At 38.6% G+C, this 23035-nt stretch overlaps 1 protein-coding gene across 4 annotated transcripts in view; it reads left to right on the top strand.

Moving 5' to 3' along the window:
• ETV1 (ETS variant transcription factor 1) overlaps nt 1-22457 on the top strand; it is a 66871-nt gene extending 44414 nt beyond the window's left edge. For 3 of the 4 annotated variants that reach the window (XM_055709105.1, XM_027799584.2, XM_027799590.2), the window contains 5 exons: nt 7820-7888; nt 10318-10386; nt 13443-13612; nt 17209-17310; nt 19876-22457. In XM_055709105.1, coding sequence (XP_055565080.1) covers nt 7820-7888; nt 10318-10386; nt 13443-13612; nt 17209-17310; nt 19876-20097 — 632 coding nt within the window. In that variant the 3' untranslated portion in view covers nt 20098-22457. The remainder of the gene's footprint in view (nt 1-7819; nt 7889-10317; nt 10387-13442; nt 13613-17208; nt 17311-19875) is intronic. The other variant, XM_055709106.1, reaches the window with a different exon arrangement.
• The last annotated feature ends 578 nt before the right edge of the window (nt 22458-23035 follow it).

Here is a 23035-nt window from a genome sequence, read left to right as displayed (position 1 = left end):
CAGAGTTGTGCAGGAAGTTGTAATTATGACACTTCTTAACCTCCTAAATTTGCTCTTATAGGTATAGGATGTTGTTAGTATGCTAACAGTCCTGTTACAAATGTGCATTTATCTACTGACTGGGAACAGAATAAAAAACAAGAGTCCTTTCAAATACCTCATGTGGTGGTTTTTGAAAAGCAGATGAATGTGAATTAATGTGGAAAAAGATCCCTAGTAGTTCATTCTTCCTTAGAGATCAGCTGACATGTCCTTAAATTTGGGAGTTTGCACACAGTGTAAGAGAATGTGTTGAATTAAAACTTCAAGGGGAAAAAGAAGTAAATTTATTTCTTAGAATTATATTTAGTTGCAGATTGCTTTTTTCTTTTACTTTTTAAAACAACATTTGTATATTCTATTGTACTTCTTGGAGGTAAAGTTTAGACATTTGGAGATGCTAGTATGAAGGAAAAAAGGAACTCTCAGCTGTCAGAGTCAGTGCAGATTTGCTTTTTCCAGGATATTCTTCAGTGCGTTGACCAGTGCAGCATTTAAAATGACAGCACTCATGGTGCTTCTGCTACTGTCTTTAATTATATTGGCTAATTTTTGTACAGTGCTTTGAAAACATAAAACGTTGTATGAGTGCTAAGTATTATTACTACAATTATTCCCCTGGGAGATTATTTCAGAGACTAAATAGACTTCACAGTTAAGAAAAATTTCTTGATCGTAAGCCTAAATTTTCCCTTTGATCAGTTTCATTCCCTTGCTCGTAGCTACACATCTTTGGCTCATCGCAAAACAATTCCTTGGTATTAACGCACCACCTCTAAATCTCTGTAGACAGCTTACATGTATACTCTCAGTCTGTCTGTGTGACTTGTTCTTGAGGTCTTGCTTCATAAGTCCTCCAGCTGCTTAATCTTTTCCTCAAATTATCTCTAGGTTCCCGCCCGCCCACCCCCCCCCTTTTTTTTAATGGTGAGACTGCAAATATTTGCAGTGGTTTTGAACATAGTTTTATAAAATGCTCTGTGATGTAGAACCGACTCCATCATTTTCCTATATATGGTGCTTCAGTACATGCATCTCAAAACTGCATCTCCTTATGGCCTTAAAGGAATTCTTTTAACAGAGTACAATTTTTATCAATGAAAATCCGGCTGGCATAAAGGCAGGAGGGGCAAAGGGATAGGGGTTTCCTCTTGAGTTCAATAGGTTTAGGAAGTCTCCCCCCACCTCATTTTTGGTTTTGCAGTTTTCCTGAGTCTCACTTCTGTGGTTCAAAATGTTTCATCCTGTTTTTTCAGGAGCTTGTCTGCTGTGTTGCTTCAGTGAATGAGCGTGGATTTTGTTGTAGATAAACTGCACAGCTCTTTGTACTTGCCCTTAAAACACATAAACACAAATCTGCTGTTGGATGGTGTGACAGTAGAAAGTAAGAGCATCTGAGGGGGAGACTTTGGAAACCTGGACTTCAGAAGATTGCTATGAAAGGCAAAATTATAACTTTTCACTTGCTTCCCATCTAGCTGATTTCCTCTGTTCCCTAATTCTGTCTGAAAGAAATCTGTAGTTAGAATTCATTTTTGTTATACTACCTTCATGAATGAAGGAAAACCTGAATACCAAGTTAATGTGAGCATGTAGGCAAGAGACCATGCATCTCTTTTTTTCTTTTAAAGCAGACAATACGATCTGAAAAATTGTCCTGTAGTCCCTGTTTTTTAAAGAAATGGATAAATATCCTCTAAATCTACAGTTACAGTAAGTGGCACTGGCTAATGATTTGATTTGAGGATTGAGAGCGCAGTCTGGATTTACTCTTTGTGCATTAACGCAGGTCAAATGGACACAGGCTGCATTTTAAATCAGTAATGGAAGGCTGAAGCCTGCCTTAAACCAATCACATCAGCCTTACCCAAGACTGATTGATCCCGAGAGACCGAGCCCTGTGAGCATAGCTTTTATATGAATGGACTCTGTGCAGCCTGAAGTTTCATTCATAAAATGGATGCTGAAGGGGAGGGGAAAAAAAACAAAAAAAAAAACCCAACCCACACTCGCCAAACCCTGGAATGTCCATTTATGCGGAGCTGAAGGGTGTAGTGTTCCCTCAGCTGCTGCTTTTGCCAGTTGCCTTAAAGTAATGATTAATGCGCCTTGGCCCTGCCTGCCTGTAACCTGACTCCATTTATGGCCGTGGTGTGTTTCTAATGTATAGTGAATGAGAAGGCTATATTCTCAAATCAGAAACATAAACAGGAACTGGTTGGTCTGAATTCCATTCAAATATGTCACTTCAGCCGTGCAGTGTTTGTCCAACTTCAATTTTACAGGCAGGGGATGGGGCGGGGGAGAAAAAGCAACACAGACATTTTTGCAGTAAGATCACCAACAAAAGGAGCGAGGGAGAGAGAAAGTACTGCTGCCTTTTGTTGGACTCAAAGAGCAGCGATGTTTAAAATACATTTTACAGTTACTGAGGTTAATAAAAGCAAATAAGAGATTTTAAAGTATGCTCAAAAGATCAACTCCATGTGGAATTTCAATTCAGAGCTGAATGTATGAGCCTTTGTTTTCCTGTTCTGCTGTATAAAAAGTTACATATCGCCTAGACAGGCTGTTGACATCTGGTCTCAGAAAATGCATTAGATGTTGTCATAGATCTAAAACCCAAAGTTGTGGAAAGGAAGATGTTTGCTTAAGGTTTTTTTTCTGTATGTGTGTAATAATTCCACTTAGACGTGAGCTGGTAGGGCCAAATCTCATTCTCTGGTAGGTTTTTGTGGAGTGAGATGTAAGAAATTAAATGTTAAGTAGCTATTTTTTAGAAGGGCATGTATGCGTATCTATGAGCACACATACTTGTAGATTCATTTTTTTTTACCCGAATTGCTGTTACAAAGGCTAGTGACAGACAAAACAATGAACAAAACCTTCCATTCTGAATGTTTTTAAACTGCATAACGATTTGGGAAAAGAATGCTTAATTTTTACGTTGAATATTGGAAAAGATAGTGGCTTTTTTCACCCATGTAACTTCAGTGTACCTACATTTTCATGCTGAATCTGCTAATAAAAAAAATGCTGACTTTTGTATTGCTAGGATTTTACCAGTTTGTAGGACTCTGTTGTAATTACATAGATTCTGAGGGGATAGTTCTTTTAAAAGTGGTTGAACTAAAACCTGATCTACCAGCATCCGAGTTGTGAAATATGCTTAAACAATTCCTGTATAGGGAGATTGTTACTGGTTCTAGTATTTCTACCTGAATGTCTCTTTTTGGAGAGACATACAAGTTTTAATCTAAATGTGTTCTGCAGATTTACAAAATCATATGTTTCATGACCAAAAAAAAAACATTTGGTATTTCTCCCTGCAAAACACACATCATGCATTTTTCTTAGTGATGCCTGGTTGCTGCCTTAGCCACTTGTTGCAATCTAGTTTGAAGAATTGCCTTTCTTACCTAAAAAACCCTGTCTGTTTTCCGGTGACTTCAGTTGCTCTTCACCCTTGAGCTGGTCAGAGCTTCTTGGTGGTGGTAAACAGCTGCTTTCCACCAGGAGGCTAAATATGTTTCAGTGGTGGGTGAAGCACTTCTTTGTAAACAGCTTGTCAGTGCTCTTAGAAATCAATGAACAGAAAAGTTACTTGCAGTGCGATTGTGATGTTTTAAGTTTGAGGACAAAAGTATGATGTGTTCTAGCTTGAACATTTTATTTTTAAAAGGCTACCTTTGTCTCTGCACTTGGTAAAAATATCTCCATTGCACCAACCACCTCTCCGTGTACCAGAGAAATGCTTGTATTGCTCAAGGAAGCGCTGTGCAAAGCTCTGCAAGGCACCCAAGCAAGGACTGGCGTACTCACAGTGTGTAACAAAGGGTCAGGCTGACATGTGAGTGAGGTGTGGGAGCTGTGTTGGTCACAGATACCCGAGGGGCTTGTGCATGCCCTTCTGTGCCCGGTAGCACAAAGGGAAGGGATCTGCGTGTGCTGTATTTCTTGCCTGTGGGAAGACCAGTGGCACAGCACACTTAAGTCTGTTTGTATAGATATACCAACTCTGGATTGCTGAAATAGGAGCCAAAACCCATGTAATTACTTTTCAGACCAAAAGGGCAATTGAGGAGGATACAATGTAAGTTAAATTAACAGGACTGGCTGAGTCCACTGCCAGTGGAGTCCCTCCAAAGTTTTTGGGAACTGCTCCTTTGGGAACAGTTCCTTTTGAGAACTGTTCTTAATAAGACTTAGCTGGTGGTAAAGTGTAAATCAAAAAAGAGGCAGGCAAACAGTAAGAAGGCTCCGGTTTTAGTGTCATCACTTTGTTTTATACCTGTAAGGAAGTAGGCAAGTTTCACGTATGAGTTGTTTCATGAGTTTGAGTGACTTGTTAGCAGGCTGGCTGCATAAGGCAGCCGCTCGCCAGTACACTGTACCAACCACTCACCTGAGCTGCCACGGGGAGACCAAGGACAGGCAGGTGGCTCAGCTTCTTCAGCCACCCTGTTCCAGATTGTACGTGCCTGCTAAGCCTTGGCCTCCCTGTCTCTCTGCAAGTGCACGTACACAGTGCAGTGCCTCTGGATTGCATTGTGCTTTGTCACATCACATGTTCGTGGGTAGTGAGTGCCCTGGGTCTCCAAATCTTGATGTTGATAAAGTGAAGGAAAAAGTTAATTCAGAGTTACAGGGTAGTGTAACAATGTGTCCTTTAGTTAGGAAGGCTGTGTAAGGTCAGAAACGGGAATGGCCAAAGAATAAATCCTGGATCGGGTTTCCAGTTCCTGCTTTGCTCTGTGTCATTCAGGAGAAGACAGTCACTTTGTCCCATTGCCTGCAGAAGCTTCATCTTCCCTATGCCTCATGTGGCTAGGGATGCAGGCTGAAATTCTGTTTCTGTGCAGGGTGTGATTGTGGGTCTGAAACCTGGTCCATATCTCTGAAAAACAATTGAAAAAGAGGATTTAAGGATTCATTACCTGCTTTGAGTTATACAGGGCTGAGACAACGTAGCCCTTTAAATTCTGATATGATAATTAATGTGAAATACTTCCTTACAAAGGGACCCACTCAGTTGTCTTACTCGATAATGAAACCTAGAACCTGTGCTTGGTAAACTCAGTAGCAGATTTTTCCTGTCCTGAGGAAGTCTGGGCTTTTTCTGTATTCATGTATTTTAACTAAGGCCTAGGCAGAGGTTATTTCTAGTGTTTTACTCTGTGACAGTCCCAGATGAGAAGGCATTTCTGCAGTCTCTAGATTACATGTAATTTTAAAACAACACCTACTGGGAAAAAATGGTTTCAAATCAATGTGATATAAGGACCATGTTCATTCTTTTAAGATGATTGCTATGTTGCTGTTAGCAAGAGGAGCAATGAAGAAATGACCTCTTAAGTATTCAAAATTAATAAGCAAAGATAAGTTAATTTTTTAATGTCTCCATATTTTTAGTTAGCTTGATCTTTTTAAAGGGACTCTGCTGTTCTAGAGATGATGTACCTTTACAATATGAATTACTTCATTAAAAGTCTGAAGGAATATGCCTGTTGTGTGTCCTAAATGAAGGCGCGGTTTTCTTTTGCTAAAAGGTGATAGAATCAGTCAGCTGAGACACTTGGATCCTGCCCTTGCTTCTGTCTTATTAGTTGTCTTGAAACAATGCTTTAAGGAGAAGAAAACATATAATTGCTCTGTAATTTCTGCACTAAAATGTTTTCTTTTGAAGTAGCTCTGCTTAGCTTGTAAAAATACTTCTGGGTCTTAGTCAAGCATTTAGTACAATTTAAAACTGCAACACTAAATTTCATTGGTTGGACTTTTTATTAGATAAGGTAGAAATGAAAGCAGCAGGCAATTTAATTAGCAGTAATTTTTCTGGGCAAGTCATTACTTTGATGAACTTCAGAGCAATGTTTATGGCTCCTAATTAACCATGTTAGTCATTTGATTGAATAATCACTTTGGAAATGTTTCTACAATTTGATTAGAGTCTGACCCACTCTGATAGTCATAAATTAACTGATAGCACTTTAGGATAACAAGACTCTAGTTACTTTACGAGAAATAAACTCTTCCTTGCTGTATTCTTCAGTCCTCTGTGGACTGTTTAAGCACAAGCTAACCAGAAGATTAAGTAATGTTGGTACAAACAATGCTTGCCTTAAAAAGACTCCAGATGTTAATTATAATTGACTTAGGAGCATGGGAGATGAAACCCCAAATTGGCTAAGAACACAATTTCTGGGATGTGTGCATAATTCTTTATTCTGTACACTCTGCTGTATCACTTTGCAAGAGTGGAGTTCATGAGTCAAAAATGGTTTTGCTGCCAATACTAGTGAATTTTTACCTAAAATAGAAAATAGCATCTGTTTCAGTTTTACAACTTCCTCCTTTTTTACGTAGATTTTTCCATTCTTCTTAAAATTCAATCTACTTGTTAACATGAATGATTCCTTGCAGGTGAGCCACTACTTGCAGCCTTGACTTCTGGTCCATAGAGCTATACTTGACTCAGGTGATCGCTGAATCACTGATTCGTATCTTTGATCAGAACAGCTGCCTGAGAGGTTAGAGATTGTGCAGGCCTGAGGGGACGGCAATGAGTGTTTCAGTGAGAGTGGAGGTGATGAAGAGTTAGGCACTAGGCACGGATGTGCAAGAGAGACAGTGGACTGTTACAGGAAACTTACTGCCCTGTGTTTCACTTGTTCTGTGAAGTCAGTGTAAAACCTCATTTTCTTATCCTGCCAAGTCTTTGATACTCATCACTAGTCGGAGAACAGTGAAATTTGGAATTTCTGTCTGTAACAGTCTGAAAGAGTTGTTGAAAAATAATGTCTGGTCTTTCAACCTCCGTTGGCATCTCTTAAAGAGTTACAAGTTACTGGTAACAGATTGCATAGCTTGGGGTAGGAGTTTATCACAAGATCAAACAGACTTTGTTAAGCAAGACTTTTGATACCCAAGAAGTGGGTTAAACATGGTTTAGAAGGGCAAACATTTATGGTCTATTTCTGTTTGCAAGTCCCAGTGCACAGGATGTGGTTACTTGAGGACAGTGCAAGGCATGAGGAAAAAAATAGAAAGACCTTTAAAGAACACCATTTTCATTAGTTCTGTTTGGTTTTCCTCATTCTTCTTACAGATTTGAGTAGAGGTGGGGAAAAGCAAATAAATATCTGTATTACTTAGAATATACGCAGTAATTTTTGGGGGGAAGTGGTGTCTTTTTGTTTAAGGATGTACCAGTGGAGGGTGAAATTGACGCATCTTAATTCCTAGATTAAATGCTTAGCAATTACAGAAAATTTCATTAACCCTTCAAATCCTTAACTAGAGTCTAAAAAGCAATATCCTACTCTAAATTCATTTTGACATTCCTTGTGTTACTGCAGCGTTTATAAATCTCCAGTGTGACGGCATGCTTTTCTGTGCAGTTGATGTCAAATTAGTTACAAAGATAGAAGTACAATCACAGGGTTTAAAATGCTCGTACTGTCTTGTGTGGACTTTTTGGTCTGTGAATAGTCTAAAGTGTAATTGTCATGGAAGTCAGCTTTTAGCAAAATTAATTACAATAAGGGTTTTACTTCAGGTGCCTATGTGAGATGGGATCTTTGATCCTCATGTGATTTTCTCCTCTGCCATGCCTTGTGCATGCTGCTCTGAAGTGCTGACTCTGTGTTGACAGGTTCCCCCTCGCTGTAACTTGCATCCTTTTTTGTTGCTCTTCTGCCTGCAGCCTGTCTCATTGATAACCTGCACACTTTTAATTCCAGACAACCTTTTGATTAGCATTGTCGTCTTCTCCTTTCAGAAGTGCCTAGCTGCCATTCCATTTACATGAGGCAAGAAGGCTTCCTGGCTCACCCAAACAGAACAGAAGTTAAGTTTTCTATTATGTATCACTTTTGTATGAGAGGAATGTGGAAAATTAAAAAGCCTGGAGGGTTTTGGGGTTCACTGGTTTAATTGTGCTGCTGGGAAGACTTGCATCATCTTTCCCTTCCTAGTCTCAAGTTTCTGATGCACTGATTTTTTTATTATTTTTTTTTTTGGTAGCTTCTTTTAGTGCTACAGGTTGGTCAGGATAGAAGCAATGTTATGAATTTACTCATTGTGCTTTTCAAGGCCTCTAGCAGTTGAAAGGAAGAGACGCTTAGAAATTTATCCATTTCACCATTCTGTTTAAGTGATATTTTTCCAGGTTATTTATGTGACAGGCTCAGTTAACTGTTAAGTAATCCATTTTATATTTTAAATTCAGTGAAGGGTTTTGGCTTTTGCTGTTGTTAAAAATTTTGCAATGTGTTGATGCTGCTTAACCCCAAATTCTACAGCCGTGTGATATGTACCAAAACTCCCAGTGACCTCAGTAGGGCAAAACTTAGATCATTGTCAAAATTAGTAATTCTGAGTAAAAGTAGTTTGTATGTATTAAAAATAAGAAAGCCAACAGAACAAAATAAAAATGAATGTTGGAAGAGAGGTTGTACCATGCACTCCTGCTTGGGTGTATCTTTCTTGTCAATATGTGATTTTTTGTTTGTTTGATTAGAGTCTATTTGTTTTTCTTCCAAGGGACAAACTTCACAAATGTGAGGGAAGTTGTTTTTGAAATTGATGAAAATTCAGACAGATGTGTGAATTGGAGTCCTCTAGTAAGACTTCATTCGCTAGTAAAAAGAAACAACTAGAAAGATAACAAATCTGGCTAAAAGGCCAAGTGCTTCAAGGGGTGGAATAAATTTAGAAAATAGAAATGGAAGGTAGAGTTTCACAAGGAGGGTGAAACAGGAAATGGAAATTTATAACAGTCTTGGTATATGAAATTATATGAAGTATAAAAAACTTGTCAAGGGAGGTGAAAGCCATCGGAGAAAAATCCACGATCAGCAGGGAGGGTTAAGGTCAACAGATTTGAGGTTTAATCACAGTACAGATAGGGAAAAAACAATCTGAGCCATGTTATGTACTTGTAAGTACTTGTGAGGTGGTAAAATTGTTACGAATTATGTAGAAAAAGAAGTGATGTTCTATAAATACTTGTTTTCTGTATTTGGAATTCAGTCAACATGGTTTTGTGGAATAAAGGTCATGTCAAATCTGATTCTATTCTTTGCTGAGATTAAAAGTTTGCTTGATAAAGGTACTTGTATCATATAGTTAGGCTTTTTATGATGTTCAGTTTGCTGCTGCATTAGATTCTGATTAAGAAGTTAGCACAAAGTAGTGTCAATGAAGTACACATTAAATACATTAAGACCTGGCCAACTGACAGATCTAAAAGTGGCTGTCACTGGGCAGTCATCTCTGAATAGATTGTTTCTATTATATTTCTGCAAGAATTGATATCAGGAGTGTTGCTATTCAGTATTTTCATTAAAGATACAGGATGAAGTTAATAGATAACTTTATGGCATAAAGATAGGCAGAGTGGTAAATAACAGGCAGGACAGGTCAGTCACACAGAGCAACTTGAATTGTGTGGTAATCTGGGCACGTGAAACCAGATGAGGTTTTAATATGCTGAATGTAGACGAGGCCTATGGAACCGGGAAAGAGTTTGTTGGAAAAAATGATTTTTGAGATGGGCCCTCCTCCTCTTCAGATTCACAGTGGGAAACCAGCCCAACCAAACATTGCAACTGTATGGCAAAAAGACCTTCTGTAATATTTGTACAGTCAAAAGGAGGGTCACAGGGAGGCAGGAGAGGAGGAGATCCTGTGTCTCGCTAAGAAGCACTGGTGAGGCCGATACTGGCAATGCAGTACAGTTCTGATTAAGCAAAACATTAAAATAATACTGAAAAGTAGGGAGTGTGTATAGAAGAGAGTGCTAGAAAGAATGCAGGACTGCAGAGAATGTCTTTTAACCACAAAAATTAAATTCTACAGTATGATCTTAATTGGAGGAAACATCAGGTGAAGGGCTTCTGTGAGTGTGAGGAGGAAAAACGGGCAGGACTTTTTTAGTCTCAGAGGGAGAAGACCTGCAGGAACTAATGGTTAAAAGTCAAAGCCATGCTAGTTCAAACAGGAAATGAGACAAACATTTTGGAATAAATCATAGAGAAAAATGGGTGCGTTTTCATTTTTGCAGGTGGAGATTAACAGTCTTTTGGGAATGCACACATTAATTAAACACCCCTGTACTGAGGCCAAAATGTTGTGATTGGGCGGTGTGTAAAGGATGTGGGATATTAATCTGATTCCTCTATGACTTAGTGTTCCCTCTGGCATTAAGCCTATGATCTCTTCTTTCTCCATGCATCTTTTATATAAACACCTCTCCTCTCTCTTTTTAACTTACAGGCTGTATGTATGAAAAGGGACCTAGGCAGTTTTATGATGACACTTGCGTTGTTCCAGAGAAGTTTGACGGTATGTATGACACATCTTTCTTTTTCTTGTGTGGGGAGATGAAAAAGGAAGAGATGAGGGACTTTTCTCCGTTGCTGATCAAAAAAGCTTGGTAACATTCCAATTTAGGATTCCTTAACACACCATTTGCGGTGCGCCCAACCAAAGCTGACCTTTGCCTCTTGAAACCAAAGTCTCGTCTTCAATAGGATGTCGTTCAACTTTTGCCAGTGAAAGATGCTGTATCCAGAGCTGTGGCAGAGGAGCTCAGTTCCTGTACTGTTGAGAAGTAATAGGAGGATTTCCATTGCACTGATGATCACATACCACTGCTTGTTTCAGATTTAATGAAAAGCTCTTCTTATAATTAACAAAACGGTGGAGAAAGCAGCAGCTTTGGTTTTACTGAGGATTAAGCCTCTTGTCTCGCTGTCTGTGAAGTGATGAATAGTGGGGAGTGAGTGTATAGGGCATTTTTGTGTTTGTGTCAATGTATTTGCACTAGGTTAAACATTTTACTAGTGGTTTATTTTTCAGTGGGATTGATAAATCAATGATCTTTTCACAACACTACCCATTGCAACAGATTTTTTTCAAGAGGGATTCTGAGGTCAATTATAATAAATGACCCAAATTATCCTCAGTTACTCTGATGTAAAATCAGTTTCCTGGTGTAAGCCAGTTTATATCAGATTTATTTCATTATAGACAAAGTAGATGGACTCAGTATTTCTCGCTAGTGACTCTGTATAGCCTGCAACTTTGGGAAGTAATTTGGACACCAATTACTTACGTTTCCTAGAGTGGCTTCTCTGTGTTAGTGTATGTATTTCCAGCTTTATTTATTTTAGCAGGAAAGAGTAGATAATTTCTGATAAACTTGTGAACAGCTTTCTGACCATAGCTAAAAGTAGAGCTGGAGAACTCTTGAGGTTTTTTCTCTTGTTTGTTCTCCCCTGAGAATCACTTGCATGGATTATAAAACTGCTGCACGCCTCACATCATTTGTTGCGTTTGCTGAAAAATGGGAAACTCTAAAATGAAAGTAAGACAAAGTATTACACATTCCTAATGGAAGTATTATGTGCATTTCAGAGTTGGTAAGGAATAGGAAGAAATAAATAAAAGTATTTTAAATAATGATAGATGTAACCGAAGATTGCTCAGTCCAGTATTGCATTGTCACTGGATTGGCATGTTCACTGAAAGGGTGATTTATTTAAAGTCTACTTTATGCCCAGCTTTGGAATGTACACTAACCCACCCACCCCACCCCACCCCACTCCCCCCTTTTTTTCAAAGCACATTATGTCAGGGCTTTTTCTTCCCTCAAAATGACTGTGGACCTGATCTGTTTTCAGTACCACCAGCAAATTCATATTTACATTTCTTGGAATAGGTCAGACCCTGTACTGAAGAAGTTAAAACTCTTCAGGAGTAGGGATTGTCTGTGTCTTTCTTGAAAATCCTTTTTGTTTGTTTGGGTTATGTACAGGGAAGGAATTGAAAATGGAGAAGAAACACAAATAAAGTAAAAGAAATAAATGTTTGGAAATATTTGTGTTGCAGTCTGTTGCTATCTTCTATGACTGTCCATTCAGAGAACACCTTGTACTCTAGAAGATTGATGTTGTGATACAAATAGGTGGGTTTATACTGCTAGCATGATGACTTTTGAGGAAAAAATAGCAGATGTGTCATCATGTTTTGGTCAGTAAAGCAAAAGTGGAGTAAGACCAGGACTAGTCTTGATGTTTCAGAAGTAGATTCTCAGCTGCTTCATTTGAAATCGAAGATCGGCACAGGCGAAGAATTTGATCCTCTCTAATACTGTACTTGGTATTTGCACATTGCTCAGCTATCATTAAAAGAAAAATCCTGTCCTTGAAAAAGAAGGCCTTTCAGGACTGGAACTTGAACCTCACATAAACTAAAAAGCCTTGTGTTGATTTATTTGTTTTCCACAGCTATTGACTCAATTTTCTTTCCTGATTACAAAAGGAAATGCTCCATTTTTAATATTATTATTCTTACTTTCACTACACAGAGCCGTTCTGTAATGGCAATCAGAGCATCCTAATGTTGTGGTTGAATGTAAAGTCCTGGCTTTCCATACTTAACAGGTCATGCTGCTTATTGGAGGGTATTGCTGTTCTGGTAGTTGAAATGAGGAATTTTACCAGCATATTAAGGATGGCTGTCATAGTGTGGAGAAAGAAATACTCTCTGCTTCAGCATCAGACCTCTCAGCTGTTGTTGTTTGCATGCGTTGTTTAGTATGAATATAATTTAAAAACAACAGAGACACAGTATGGGTATAGCAAGATGTTTTTTTCATTGGCAGTTTGTGGAACAGCTAGCAGAATATTATTATTTATTATTGTTGTTTTTTAGAAGCTTCCTCTGGACTTGAAATTTTAGAAAAATTAACTTACTGCTTTTCAGGGGGAATACTAATCCTGTATGTAGATATGAATAAAAGTAATATGTGATTATATGCAAGTCCAGTATGCCACAGAGGAACTTGCGTATCTGCAGGATTTGCATACCTATACATAAAGCACATGCTGTTTAAGTCCAAGTCAAATACTTTGTCAAATTTTCCTTAGAAGCATTTGCATGCAAAAGAAGTTTCACTCAATAGGGTTTTGCAGCTTTATGAAGCGTACATTACATTTCCAAAACTGGGGCTTGTGCGAAGTATAGTACACAAATGCAGTTCTCCAGGCATCAGAGTTGCTTACAAAAATAGTTCATGCTCTTGCAAATGGAGGATATTAAAAAATGGTTTGCAAGCGAGATTTGCATGGATCAGAAGTAAATGGGGATAGGGTTAGAGAGGCTTCCATAAATTATGACTGAATTTAGGTACTTCTTTAGTATATTAATATGTTATTGTAAGAGTGTTTGCAATTAACAGCATTCAGGGGAATGTTGCATTTGTGGGTCGCTGGGTAGTAACAGTTCTTTCTCTCTGTTTTATTAGCCCTAATGATTGCTTTCGTGGTTAATCTAACAAACTAAGTGATGATGCCGTTTACGCACTGCTCATCTAACATTGTCACTATTCTGTGCAGGTGACGTCAAACAGGAGCCAGGCATGTACCGTGAGGGACCCACGTATCAACGGCGAGGCTCGCTTCAGCTGTGGCAGTTCTTGGTAGCTCTTCTTGATGACCCGTCAAACTCTCACTTCATAGCATGGACTGGCCGAGGCATGGAATTCAAGCTGATTGAACCAGAGGAGGTGGGTTAGACAGGCAGCATGCCCTGACATTTACTGCCCTGTCCTGCAAATTTAATAGTGTTCCTTTGGACTTAGGCCTTGTTTTCCTTCAGTATTTTGCTTCAGTAGCCCTTTAGGAGGGTGACAGAAAGGACTGGCAAGGGAAGTGCTTCAGTTAGGATAGAGGTGTGGTTAAGCATAGACTTGATTCCTGGTCCCACAAAATAATAAAAATACTGCAAGTACTAGAATTACAAAATAGTCTGCATTAATTGTGGGGCCTGGATTTTTCAGAACGACTTCATGAATAGAGGTGTGTTCCAAAATCCTTTGAAAACTTTTCCCTGAATATTCTTTCAATACCAAATATTTTTCAGCATGAAGATGTGGGAACTTGGAACTTTTAGGCTGTAGAGCTAAAGACCCCAAGTCTGACAGGTGGCAGGGGAGGAGATTAAGGTTGTTAAGCCATAAAATCCCATCAAAATGATACAACTCCCCTACTTTTTAGTCTTCTTCAGAGTCTTCCTGCTTACCTGTATCATTAGATTGTTTAGTGCACACTTAGATCCTAGGTTTGCAAACACTCATGCATGTGCACAGCTCTCATGAACCTTGAAGGACTCATGGGGTAGATAAAATTACTTGTATTCATGAATGTTTGCTGAAGCATAACTTGGTTCACTTGTGTGATAAACAGGAATAAATTGAATGTTTTATTATGTAAACTTTTTTTGGACTAGGTAACATTATATAATCTATCGTGTGTTCTAAACAGCCATGGAAGCTGTTGGGAAAATCTGGTGTGCGTGAATTTTATTGTAATACTGATGTGGGTGATTTGATTAGGTTGTCAAAAAGCAGTATTATTCTTGTTTAATTTTTGCCCCTTGGACAGGTTTGGGTAATAGAGGAGACTGCAGCAAATTTTCCCTCAGGGTCCCCACTGAGTTGAGTTAGGGCTGAGTAGGAAGACTCGGGGGTGTAAGGCTGCTTCTGCGTTCCACCAGCTATTTCTGCTGTTCGCCATCCATCTGCTGGCATAAGCAATCTGAAAGCTTTCTTGCATTTAAGTTACATCGTCTGCCAGCAGCCCAAAGGGGATGGCAGAGTATTTGGGGATGGTGACAGGACTGATGTCCCTTTCCTTCCTGACGTGGTCTGGCTGGGGGACAGGTTGCTTCAAGGATTTGTGCGCTGGTTCTTCTTTGTCCAAGCATTACCTCTACTACTGATAGTCACCGTGGCAGATCCTGGTATTGTGCATCTGAGGATCTGACCACAGAACAGTCTTAGTGGACTTGATACCAAAACTTTGCTGGCAAGCCTGATGATTCAGCAAGCTACATGGACTTCTTAGTTGTGTTATCTAGCCTAGAGCTGAGTGAAATCTCTGGAAAGGCTTGTTTGATTTTGATGAATGAGGTATCTAATTTTTCCCACTGCTCCAGTCTCGGTGGGTTTTTTTACCCTCTTGTTTTGTCTTTAAAGAATGCCCAAAGTTTTTCAGAATTGAAGAAATTGAAAAATACTTTCCAGCAGATGGTGCAAAAACTTTATAGATTTTATTAGCTGAGGAAGGGAAAGTAGCAAAACAAAACCCTAAAGTTTTCCTTACTGAGTAATTCCCTGAAGAACTGGATTTTCTGATTTAACTTAACCAGATCATCTGCTTGTCTGAATTTGTAGCAGTTGCTTTATGTTTTTGAGCAACACTGCATCCAAGATCTGAAGGAGGTAGGCTACTGAAAACTTACCTTGCTCCTGTGTGCTCTTAGGAAGTACAGAGGAGCCTAAGTTGTTTTCATACTAATGTCATGGGTCTGACATAAACTGGCGATTAAAATAAGAATAGCCTATGGGAAATTGCACACTTCCGTTGGTTGCCAAGTTTAAACTGAAGTCAGAGAGCTTGTTGGTTCAGCTGTGGCAGATTAGGATGTCAATGGCATGACTTTCAGATCCCATCTCTTTCTGGAGCTTTATGCCCTTGTAGAAAGGGTGACAACAAAAATGTACGTATATCAGTTCCTTGAGCACCATAGTTCATTCAGAAAGTAGGTAACTGTGAACTGTCAAAGCTAAGAATTGGGCATAGGCTCATTGATGCTGCCTTGTTAGAGGGACCGTAACCTTAAGCAGGAAGGTGGGATGGAAGGCTAGAAGCCTAAATCCCTTCAACGGAGCAAGACTTGGTAAGTCCTGTGCAGTTCAGGGACAGGAAGACTCGCTTAACAAGACTTCTTCTGGAGCTGCTTGCTTATTTAGGAATGTCAAAATACTACACAATATAGCATATTGTCAACCATTATTTGGTTGTTATCTCTGTTGTGTATTTATTTGTTACGCAACCCTGTTATCTTGGGGACTTTTAGGACAATAATTAATGCAGAAAAAAACTTGGCAAGAATGAACAAAGAGTGATGTGAGCATGTGTTACGAAGATAAATAGGTGAATCGAGGTTACACATTAGGCCAGATCTACAGCTGGAATAAATTTACATGATTGGAGGTATGTTTCAATACACCTATAAAACAGCTGAAGTTAGAGAGCCATGATAATGTACATAAGCCTGTAAAGCTGCACCACTGAAAGGAAATAATGCCTTCAAAATAAATCTTAAAAATTATTGTCCAGATGGAGATCAAAGTAGTGGATTTTGCTGTTGGTACTTAGTCCCCTTCAATTCTCAGTGCTGCGTGTCATCTATGGTTTTAATCAAAAGGCTCCAGACACCTATGGGAAAGTTTCATAGAGCACTCTGCAGAGAAGCTGCTCGGCTACTCTCTTTTCCAGAGCTGTATGCATATGCACCTCAAACATTTTTATGAAATGTGCTTTAAAGAGTTCATAAGCTCTGAGGTTTTTTCCCTCTGGTGACATGATAGTCATTTGTACAGCCAGTAATTGAAATGTCACCAACAGTTGATTATAATTTCAGGTGGGGAATAAGCAGTTAAGCTCTTTAAACAAAAGGTCTCTTTATCCAGTACTACCTTTGGCAATAAAACGGGAAGCGTAAAGGCAAGTAGAAATTGTAAGTCAGAGCAGAAGGCATATTGTTACCTATGGAATAGCTTCACCAGTTGCTTGCAACTCCCCTTTTTATTACTATTTTTTAAGGCAGATTATACAACTGCAACCATGAACTTTCTGTCCCATTCTTCATACTACCATATAGTTCTTCCAAACAATTACCTGGCCTCCTCTGATAATTCCTTTTCTTTGCTGAAGTGATATTTAAGTCTGGGAGTTGTCTTCTGACTTGTACCTCCTAATAATCTCAGCGTTGCTGTCTTTCCATGTACAGTCTGTATTAGTCATCTTTTTGTATGCTTTATTTTCCTGTAGTAAAAAACGAAGAAAGAAAAAAAACACCTTAACCCTCCACTGCATTTTTAAATAATTAAGTCTGCTTCAAATTTAATGGATGACTGTGTGTCCAATTAAAAGTCATAGTAGTACATGGGAAATTCAGGTCATGGCAACATTTTCTCTTGTTTATTAATTGCACCTGCAGGGTTCCCTCTCTTCCATCCCCAAATAAAGTATCTGATGATAAGATCTGCTTGTTAAGTGCATTTAACAAATCAATGCTAATCCATTTTTGTGGCAGGTGGCACGTCGCTGGGGGATTCAGAAAAATAGGCCAGCTATGAACTATGATAAACTTAGCCGATCACTTCGCTATTACTATGAAAAGGGAATCATGCAAAAGGTGAGTAGCTAGTTTTGTATTAGATTTCACTAGTGTATTGCAAGGAGTACTTGTAACTCTATTGCTTAAGTAGGTTTTTCATCTACTTAGGCAAACACTAAGCTTTTTCACCTACCCTGTCCAGCATATGCATCAAGATACTTTTTTCTGTGTAAAAAAATACCTGTGGTATTAGTTCACACAATGCATGTCATCATTGTAAGGAAAGAGGTAACATTCAAAAATATCCAAAAGAGTTTCCTGGTACCTGGGAAAGGCAAACAGAGTACAGTATGAATAATGTTTTGTAGATCTAAATTAGCTGCCCAGCGCTTGGCTTCTTTGGTAAGTACACAACAGGGGAGAAAAACGATACCTATTAACATACCAAATACTTTAATATTTTACCAATAGTGGTGTTGTAATACGATTTTAAGTGGAATTTAATAATTTATAATAGGCTGAATTATGAGAAACATTTAAAAATAATTTATATATAACAGCCTGGTCTTGCTGACAGTATTCAGCCCATCCTTCTACTGTGTCTTGCTGATTTAAATGTATGTTTTTAAGTCTTGCTGGGCAGTACTATGTAGATAGACTGAGAAATCAACAGGAGAGAGCTGTCTGCTGCATCTACAAAACTGGCAGGTGTGGTCAAAGATCATAACGAACACCTTGTGCTGTAAAACTTGTTCCATATCTTTTCACATTAGTTTTGTGACCTGTGGTGACTAATATGTTTAAACCTGCCTTTTGCCAGTTCCATGAATGGAAACAATGCTCTTGGCTCAAGTTACTGGACAACTTTTCTGGTAGATTTTGTGAAGTCTCGGTTTAGAGCTGCCTGTTAACAAGTTCTCTTGCTTTGATTATGGCATCGTTATAGTGCTCTCTTCTTTTCACTATCCAGGAGTCAACTTGGACAACAGTCTGGGCTAGCATAGGCTCACGGTACTTGAGTAGCACAGTGCCTCATCCATTTCTGTGTGTCATGTAACTGTGCATTGAGTCTTTGTGGACTGTAGATTGGGTCTGGTCCGGGAGAAGCAGAAGTGCTTGATTTTGCTGGGTGGTGCTTCAGGCAGAGGAGTTGCTGGTTGCAGGTTACAGCTTAGCTGCATAGTCAGTTGTGGCAGCACCGTTCAAAGGCAGCATGGAGGCAACAGTAAGTATCAGAGTGAAATAAGTTGAAAAGGTGAGAATGGGAATTCTATAAGGCTGGTAATGCTGCCCAACCCACACATCCATTTAGAAGGGAAAATTTAGAAATACTATCAACAGCTAGCTTGCTGCCTCTTAAACTACTACTTATTAACTACAAGATTGTATTTAACGCACATTTTAAAAGCTAGTTTGGATGCTTATTTTTCTGACATAGCAATGTTTCAGGTTTGCCCTAGGATCACCCTATCTTGCCATTTAGTATATGTTGAAAAACTAGTGGTGGTCGTAGATTGATAGCAGGTTTCTTTACTGCAAGGTTTGTATGCACATTTTTTTCCCCTTTTAAGTTAGGCAATGGTAAAACGGGTTATACAAATGCCCAGTTTCTGAATGCAGCCTTCAGTCATGTCTGAGCTGACATGAATTTGTTGAAAAAAAAAATTCTACTGCAGATATACCCTCAACCAAAAATTTGCATTATTTGTAGAATAAATAAGCTGAAAATTTGAGGAGGTGCTTCACACTATTTTGCATCCATAGGAATAGACTTAAGTTTGCAACACTTTTGCCACCTTCATTGACTTACTTCCAGTGCCTTGCCAGCTGGCATTACAAGAAGCAGACAATCCAGTCTTTATTTTAAAATAATTTTAATAAGCCATGAGTGTGCAACATAGTTCAAAATTTTTTAAATAAGGTGCTTGAAAAGACACTACATAGACTTTTTTTTTTTTTAAGTAAAACAACAGTTCTGTATTGGTTTTATCATTCTTTAGCTTTTAGGAAGATGAAGAGCAGACATTCAGTGCTATTTCTGAATAAGCAAAAACATTAGGATCTTTGGACAGGTTGCCCCCCCATAAGCAAATCCAAATGTCCCAGCTTTGCATGAGCAATTGCTAAGTACATATTAGCCTACGTATTTGCTTACGCTGTCCCTGTACAATCAGCATGCACTATTAATTTAAGTGCTTTTATACGTAAGTATGAATCAATCTGCATTTAGGGAGATTCAGATCTCTATTGTGCAATGTGATTCTTTCCTCCATGTCACACATAAAGTGTTGGACTTCGTCATTTTATTTTGCCACTGTTGTGACAATTTGTTTACATTTCCATTTCCCAGTAAGAACAGCTCCATTTGTGGCGAAGTGTAGGAAACGATTGCAAACAAATGTTTAGAAGTACAATACCTAGTCCCTCTTCCAACTGGATATTACATGTGGCAAAACCAAGGGTGTTATGCACAGTCTGCTTCTGCAGATTCCTGCTTTCTAGGCTAGGTCATTGCCTTACCAGTTCTGCCATTGCATTATTAATTATGTAACAAAGGTGAGTTCTTCACAAGACTGTTGAACGTGGGCTTGCAAAACCTTGAGGCCTTACGCTGCATCTTTTTCTCCCTTCTGTTGTCCTAAGGTGGCTGGAGAAAGATATGTCTACAAGTTTGTTTGCGACCCTGAAGCGCTTTTCTCCATGGCTTTTCCAGACAACCAGCGTCCCTTACTGAAGACTGACATGGAGCGCCACATCAATGAGGAGGACACTGTGCCTCTGTCCCACTTTGATGAGAGCATGGTCTACATGCAGGACGGTGGCTGCTGCAACACCCACCCCTATAACGAAGGCTATGTCTATTAACAACAGTGACAGTGAAGGGGATGTTTTCCCCCTCCCTTGGGCTTCTCCTCTTTCACAAGACCCAGAGGAAAGCTGAACCGACTTCAGTTTGTTTTTTAAATAGTACACTAAAAGGGGCTTTTCCTGTTGCATTACTCCTATGGTCTGCCATGGACAGTGCACTTTATTTGAAAGGGGAGGGTTGGAACCTAAACGTTATTCTGTGTAACAGGAGGAAAAGGGTGGGTTTGCTTTTTACTTAAGTTTGGGAAGGGAACATACAGGTTTTAAGTACAAAAAAAGCTATATCATGTCTGTTTTGTTTCATATCAGCATAAGATATTGTACATTTTCTCTGGGTATCCATAGTACAGTTAATTCTTATTGTGCAAAATAACCACTTGATGATGATATCAGCACAGCATGCCTAGGGCATTTGTTTCTTGCCATTCTTAATTGTCTTTCTGCAGTTACAAAGGAGAAAGAAAGCATATACCACAGCATTTAATTTAGAAGCTTGCACGGCAGACCTTGCACCTTGCCTCTGAAAACAACCAGATCTCACAAGAGTTTTTCCCTTTTTTTCTTCTTGTCTTTTTTTTTTTTTCTTTCAGTATGGCCTACAAAAAAATCCTATTTAATTACTGAATGACAGAGTGGCGACAGAGTGGCCATAAGTACAGTGACCAAGCAGCAAAATCCCAGACTTCAGACTGCAAGCTGCATGCTGTATCTGGTGCCACGTTGCTATGCATATATGTCCCATGCTATGGCTTAGACCTTTCAAGATCCATTTGAGGGTAGTAATTACATGTGGTAGGCTTTCTGATGATCATGTCAGCATTAAATACAGGATCATGATTGGGAGGGAGAAAACATTTTGTATCCTTCCATTTCCTTTGGTACATAAATAAGTTATTTAATCAATAGGAATTAACTGTACTAAGTCACATATCTAATAATGCTGTTTAGACACAGCAAGCACTCCTTGAGAAAAATATCCAATACACTAAATAGGTACTTTAGTAATTTTTAGACACGGTACCCATTAATATGCATTTAAACCTTTTACTGCTGTGTTATGTTGATAACATATATAAATACTAGATAATGCTAATGCTTCTGCTGCTGTCTTTTTCTGTAATATTCTCTTTGATGCTGAATTTACTATGACCATTTATAAGCAATGCTGTAACTACAGGTAGCATTTCAGGACAAAATAGATGACTTGAACCATTTATTGCTTAGAAAATAGCTTACGCCATAGCTGTGCTATAAGCAGCTTTTATGCGCATCCACAAATGACTAGTAAGCTTCAGCTCGCTGAGGAAAGCTCTGCAGAACCTTTTGTAATTTTCAGTGGAACGGAGACTTAGACGAACTGTCAAGGAATACCATGAAGTCGCTGTATGACGTTGTAGTGCTGGCACTGATGTTACCAATCAACTTGTTGTGGACGCTAAATGTAAATGTGATCAGATACGCTCAGAAGACAATTTAAATTTTGAGGGGTTGGGGGGGTTTGTTATTTTTCCAAATTGTTTTCTTTTTTGAGAGGGGTAATCTTGAACACAAGCCACACATGCTATTCTACATGTAAAACAAACAAACAAAAAATAACCCTGACAAAACCCTAAAAGTTCTAAATATTTATGAGCACCTTTTCTGAAATGTAGTATTTCCTAGTTTGAAGGGAAAGAGCGGGGGTAAGATCTGGATTTCTTTTTCTGCCCAGTGAAATTTAAATAGGTGCTATATGGAGTACCTCATTTTCCTGTATTCCTGAGAAGCAGGAGGAAAATGAGTGCATAAACATAAAACAACAAGTAGAATTTTCATCATAATGGATGGATTTCAAAGACAATCCTAGGTGGTGGGTTAATTTTCTATCCTGTCAGTTAAGAAAGTAGTTAAGCTATGAATATTTTAATATGCAGTTAATCAAAGGTAAGAAACGGTGGTCACTAGAAACCACAGGTGCATAGAAAAAATTGGGTAGGTATTCAGTTTACTCAGATCCATAAGACAACATATTTTATGGGAGTTTATATATGCCTTAATATGTCACCTGTCATCTGTAAGTCTCAATGGCACTTAAATTTTTGGTAATCCCAGAATCAGAAGTCTAAAATTGCAGAATTGGCAAAAAGGAAAGGGAAAAGGTTGAGTGAAATTGTTTTAAAAATGTGGTTTCCATTGAAATAAGGTTCAAATGAAACATGCTTTGATCAAAAGTTCTTGGATTGGTTTTGGTTCTTTAATGTCAGCATGGAGCGCCTCTTGCCTGTGGCAGGATGTGGGTATTTGGGAAAGGGGTTGGACAAAAAAGTAAAAAAAAAAAAAAAAAAAAAAAAAGTAAAAAAAAAAAAGGAGAGGAAAAAGTGCATCAAATGTGTAATATTTAAGAAGAAATATATATATATGTCTGTATATGGTAGTGACTCACTGAACAAAGCAAGCAATCAGACCAACATTACATGATCTCTCAGCAGAAGATACAAGTCTTTCACTGAACTGATTAACCCTTTTAAAAATGTACCTAAGAAGTTTATTTAAAATCTGTTTTTATTCTACTTTTTTGTTCTTTGGGTTTTTTCTTTCTTTTTTTTGTTTTTTGTTTTGGTTTGTTTGGGGTTTTCAGGTAGAATAATAAATCTGGCAGATGATTTCTGCAAGGTTGTTGTGTATTGGATTCCTAACCATTTGGACTGGAGAGGCCGCTGCAGTAAGTTTCTTCTTTTGAAAGAGGAGATGATGGTCTGTTCCCAGTGCTTAGAATGGCTTCCTGCAAAATGTTAGGAAAAAAAAAACCAAAACACCCAAACAAAAACAAGTGAGGAGCGTGTGCAGTTAATGTGTACATATATATGAGTTGTAGCCAGGAGTTAAGATTTCCAGAGTGTCGTATTTGACTGACGAAGGAGGATGGCCCATGTACATTTAGAGAAAGATTGATTCC

Source organism: Falco cherrug, chromosome 4, assembly GCF_023634085.1.
Source record: "Falco cherrug isolate bFalChe1 chromosome 4, bFalChe1.pri, whole genome shotgun sequence".
Taxonomy (NCBI): Eukaryota; Metazoa; Chordata; class Aves; order Falconiformes; family Falconidae; genus Falco; species Falco cherrug.
Note: the sequence above shows the minus strand (reverse complement) of the source record. Positions and strands in the feature narration are given on the sequence as shown.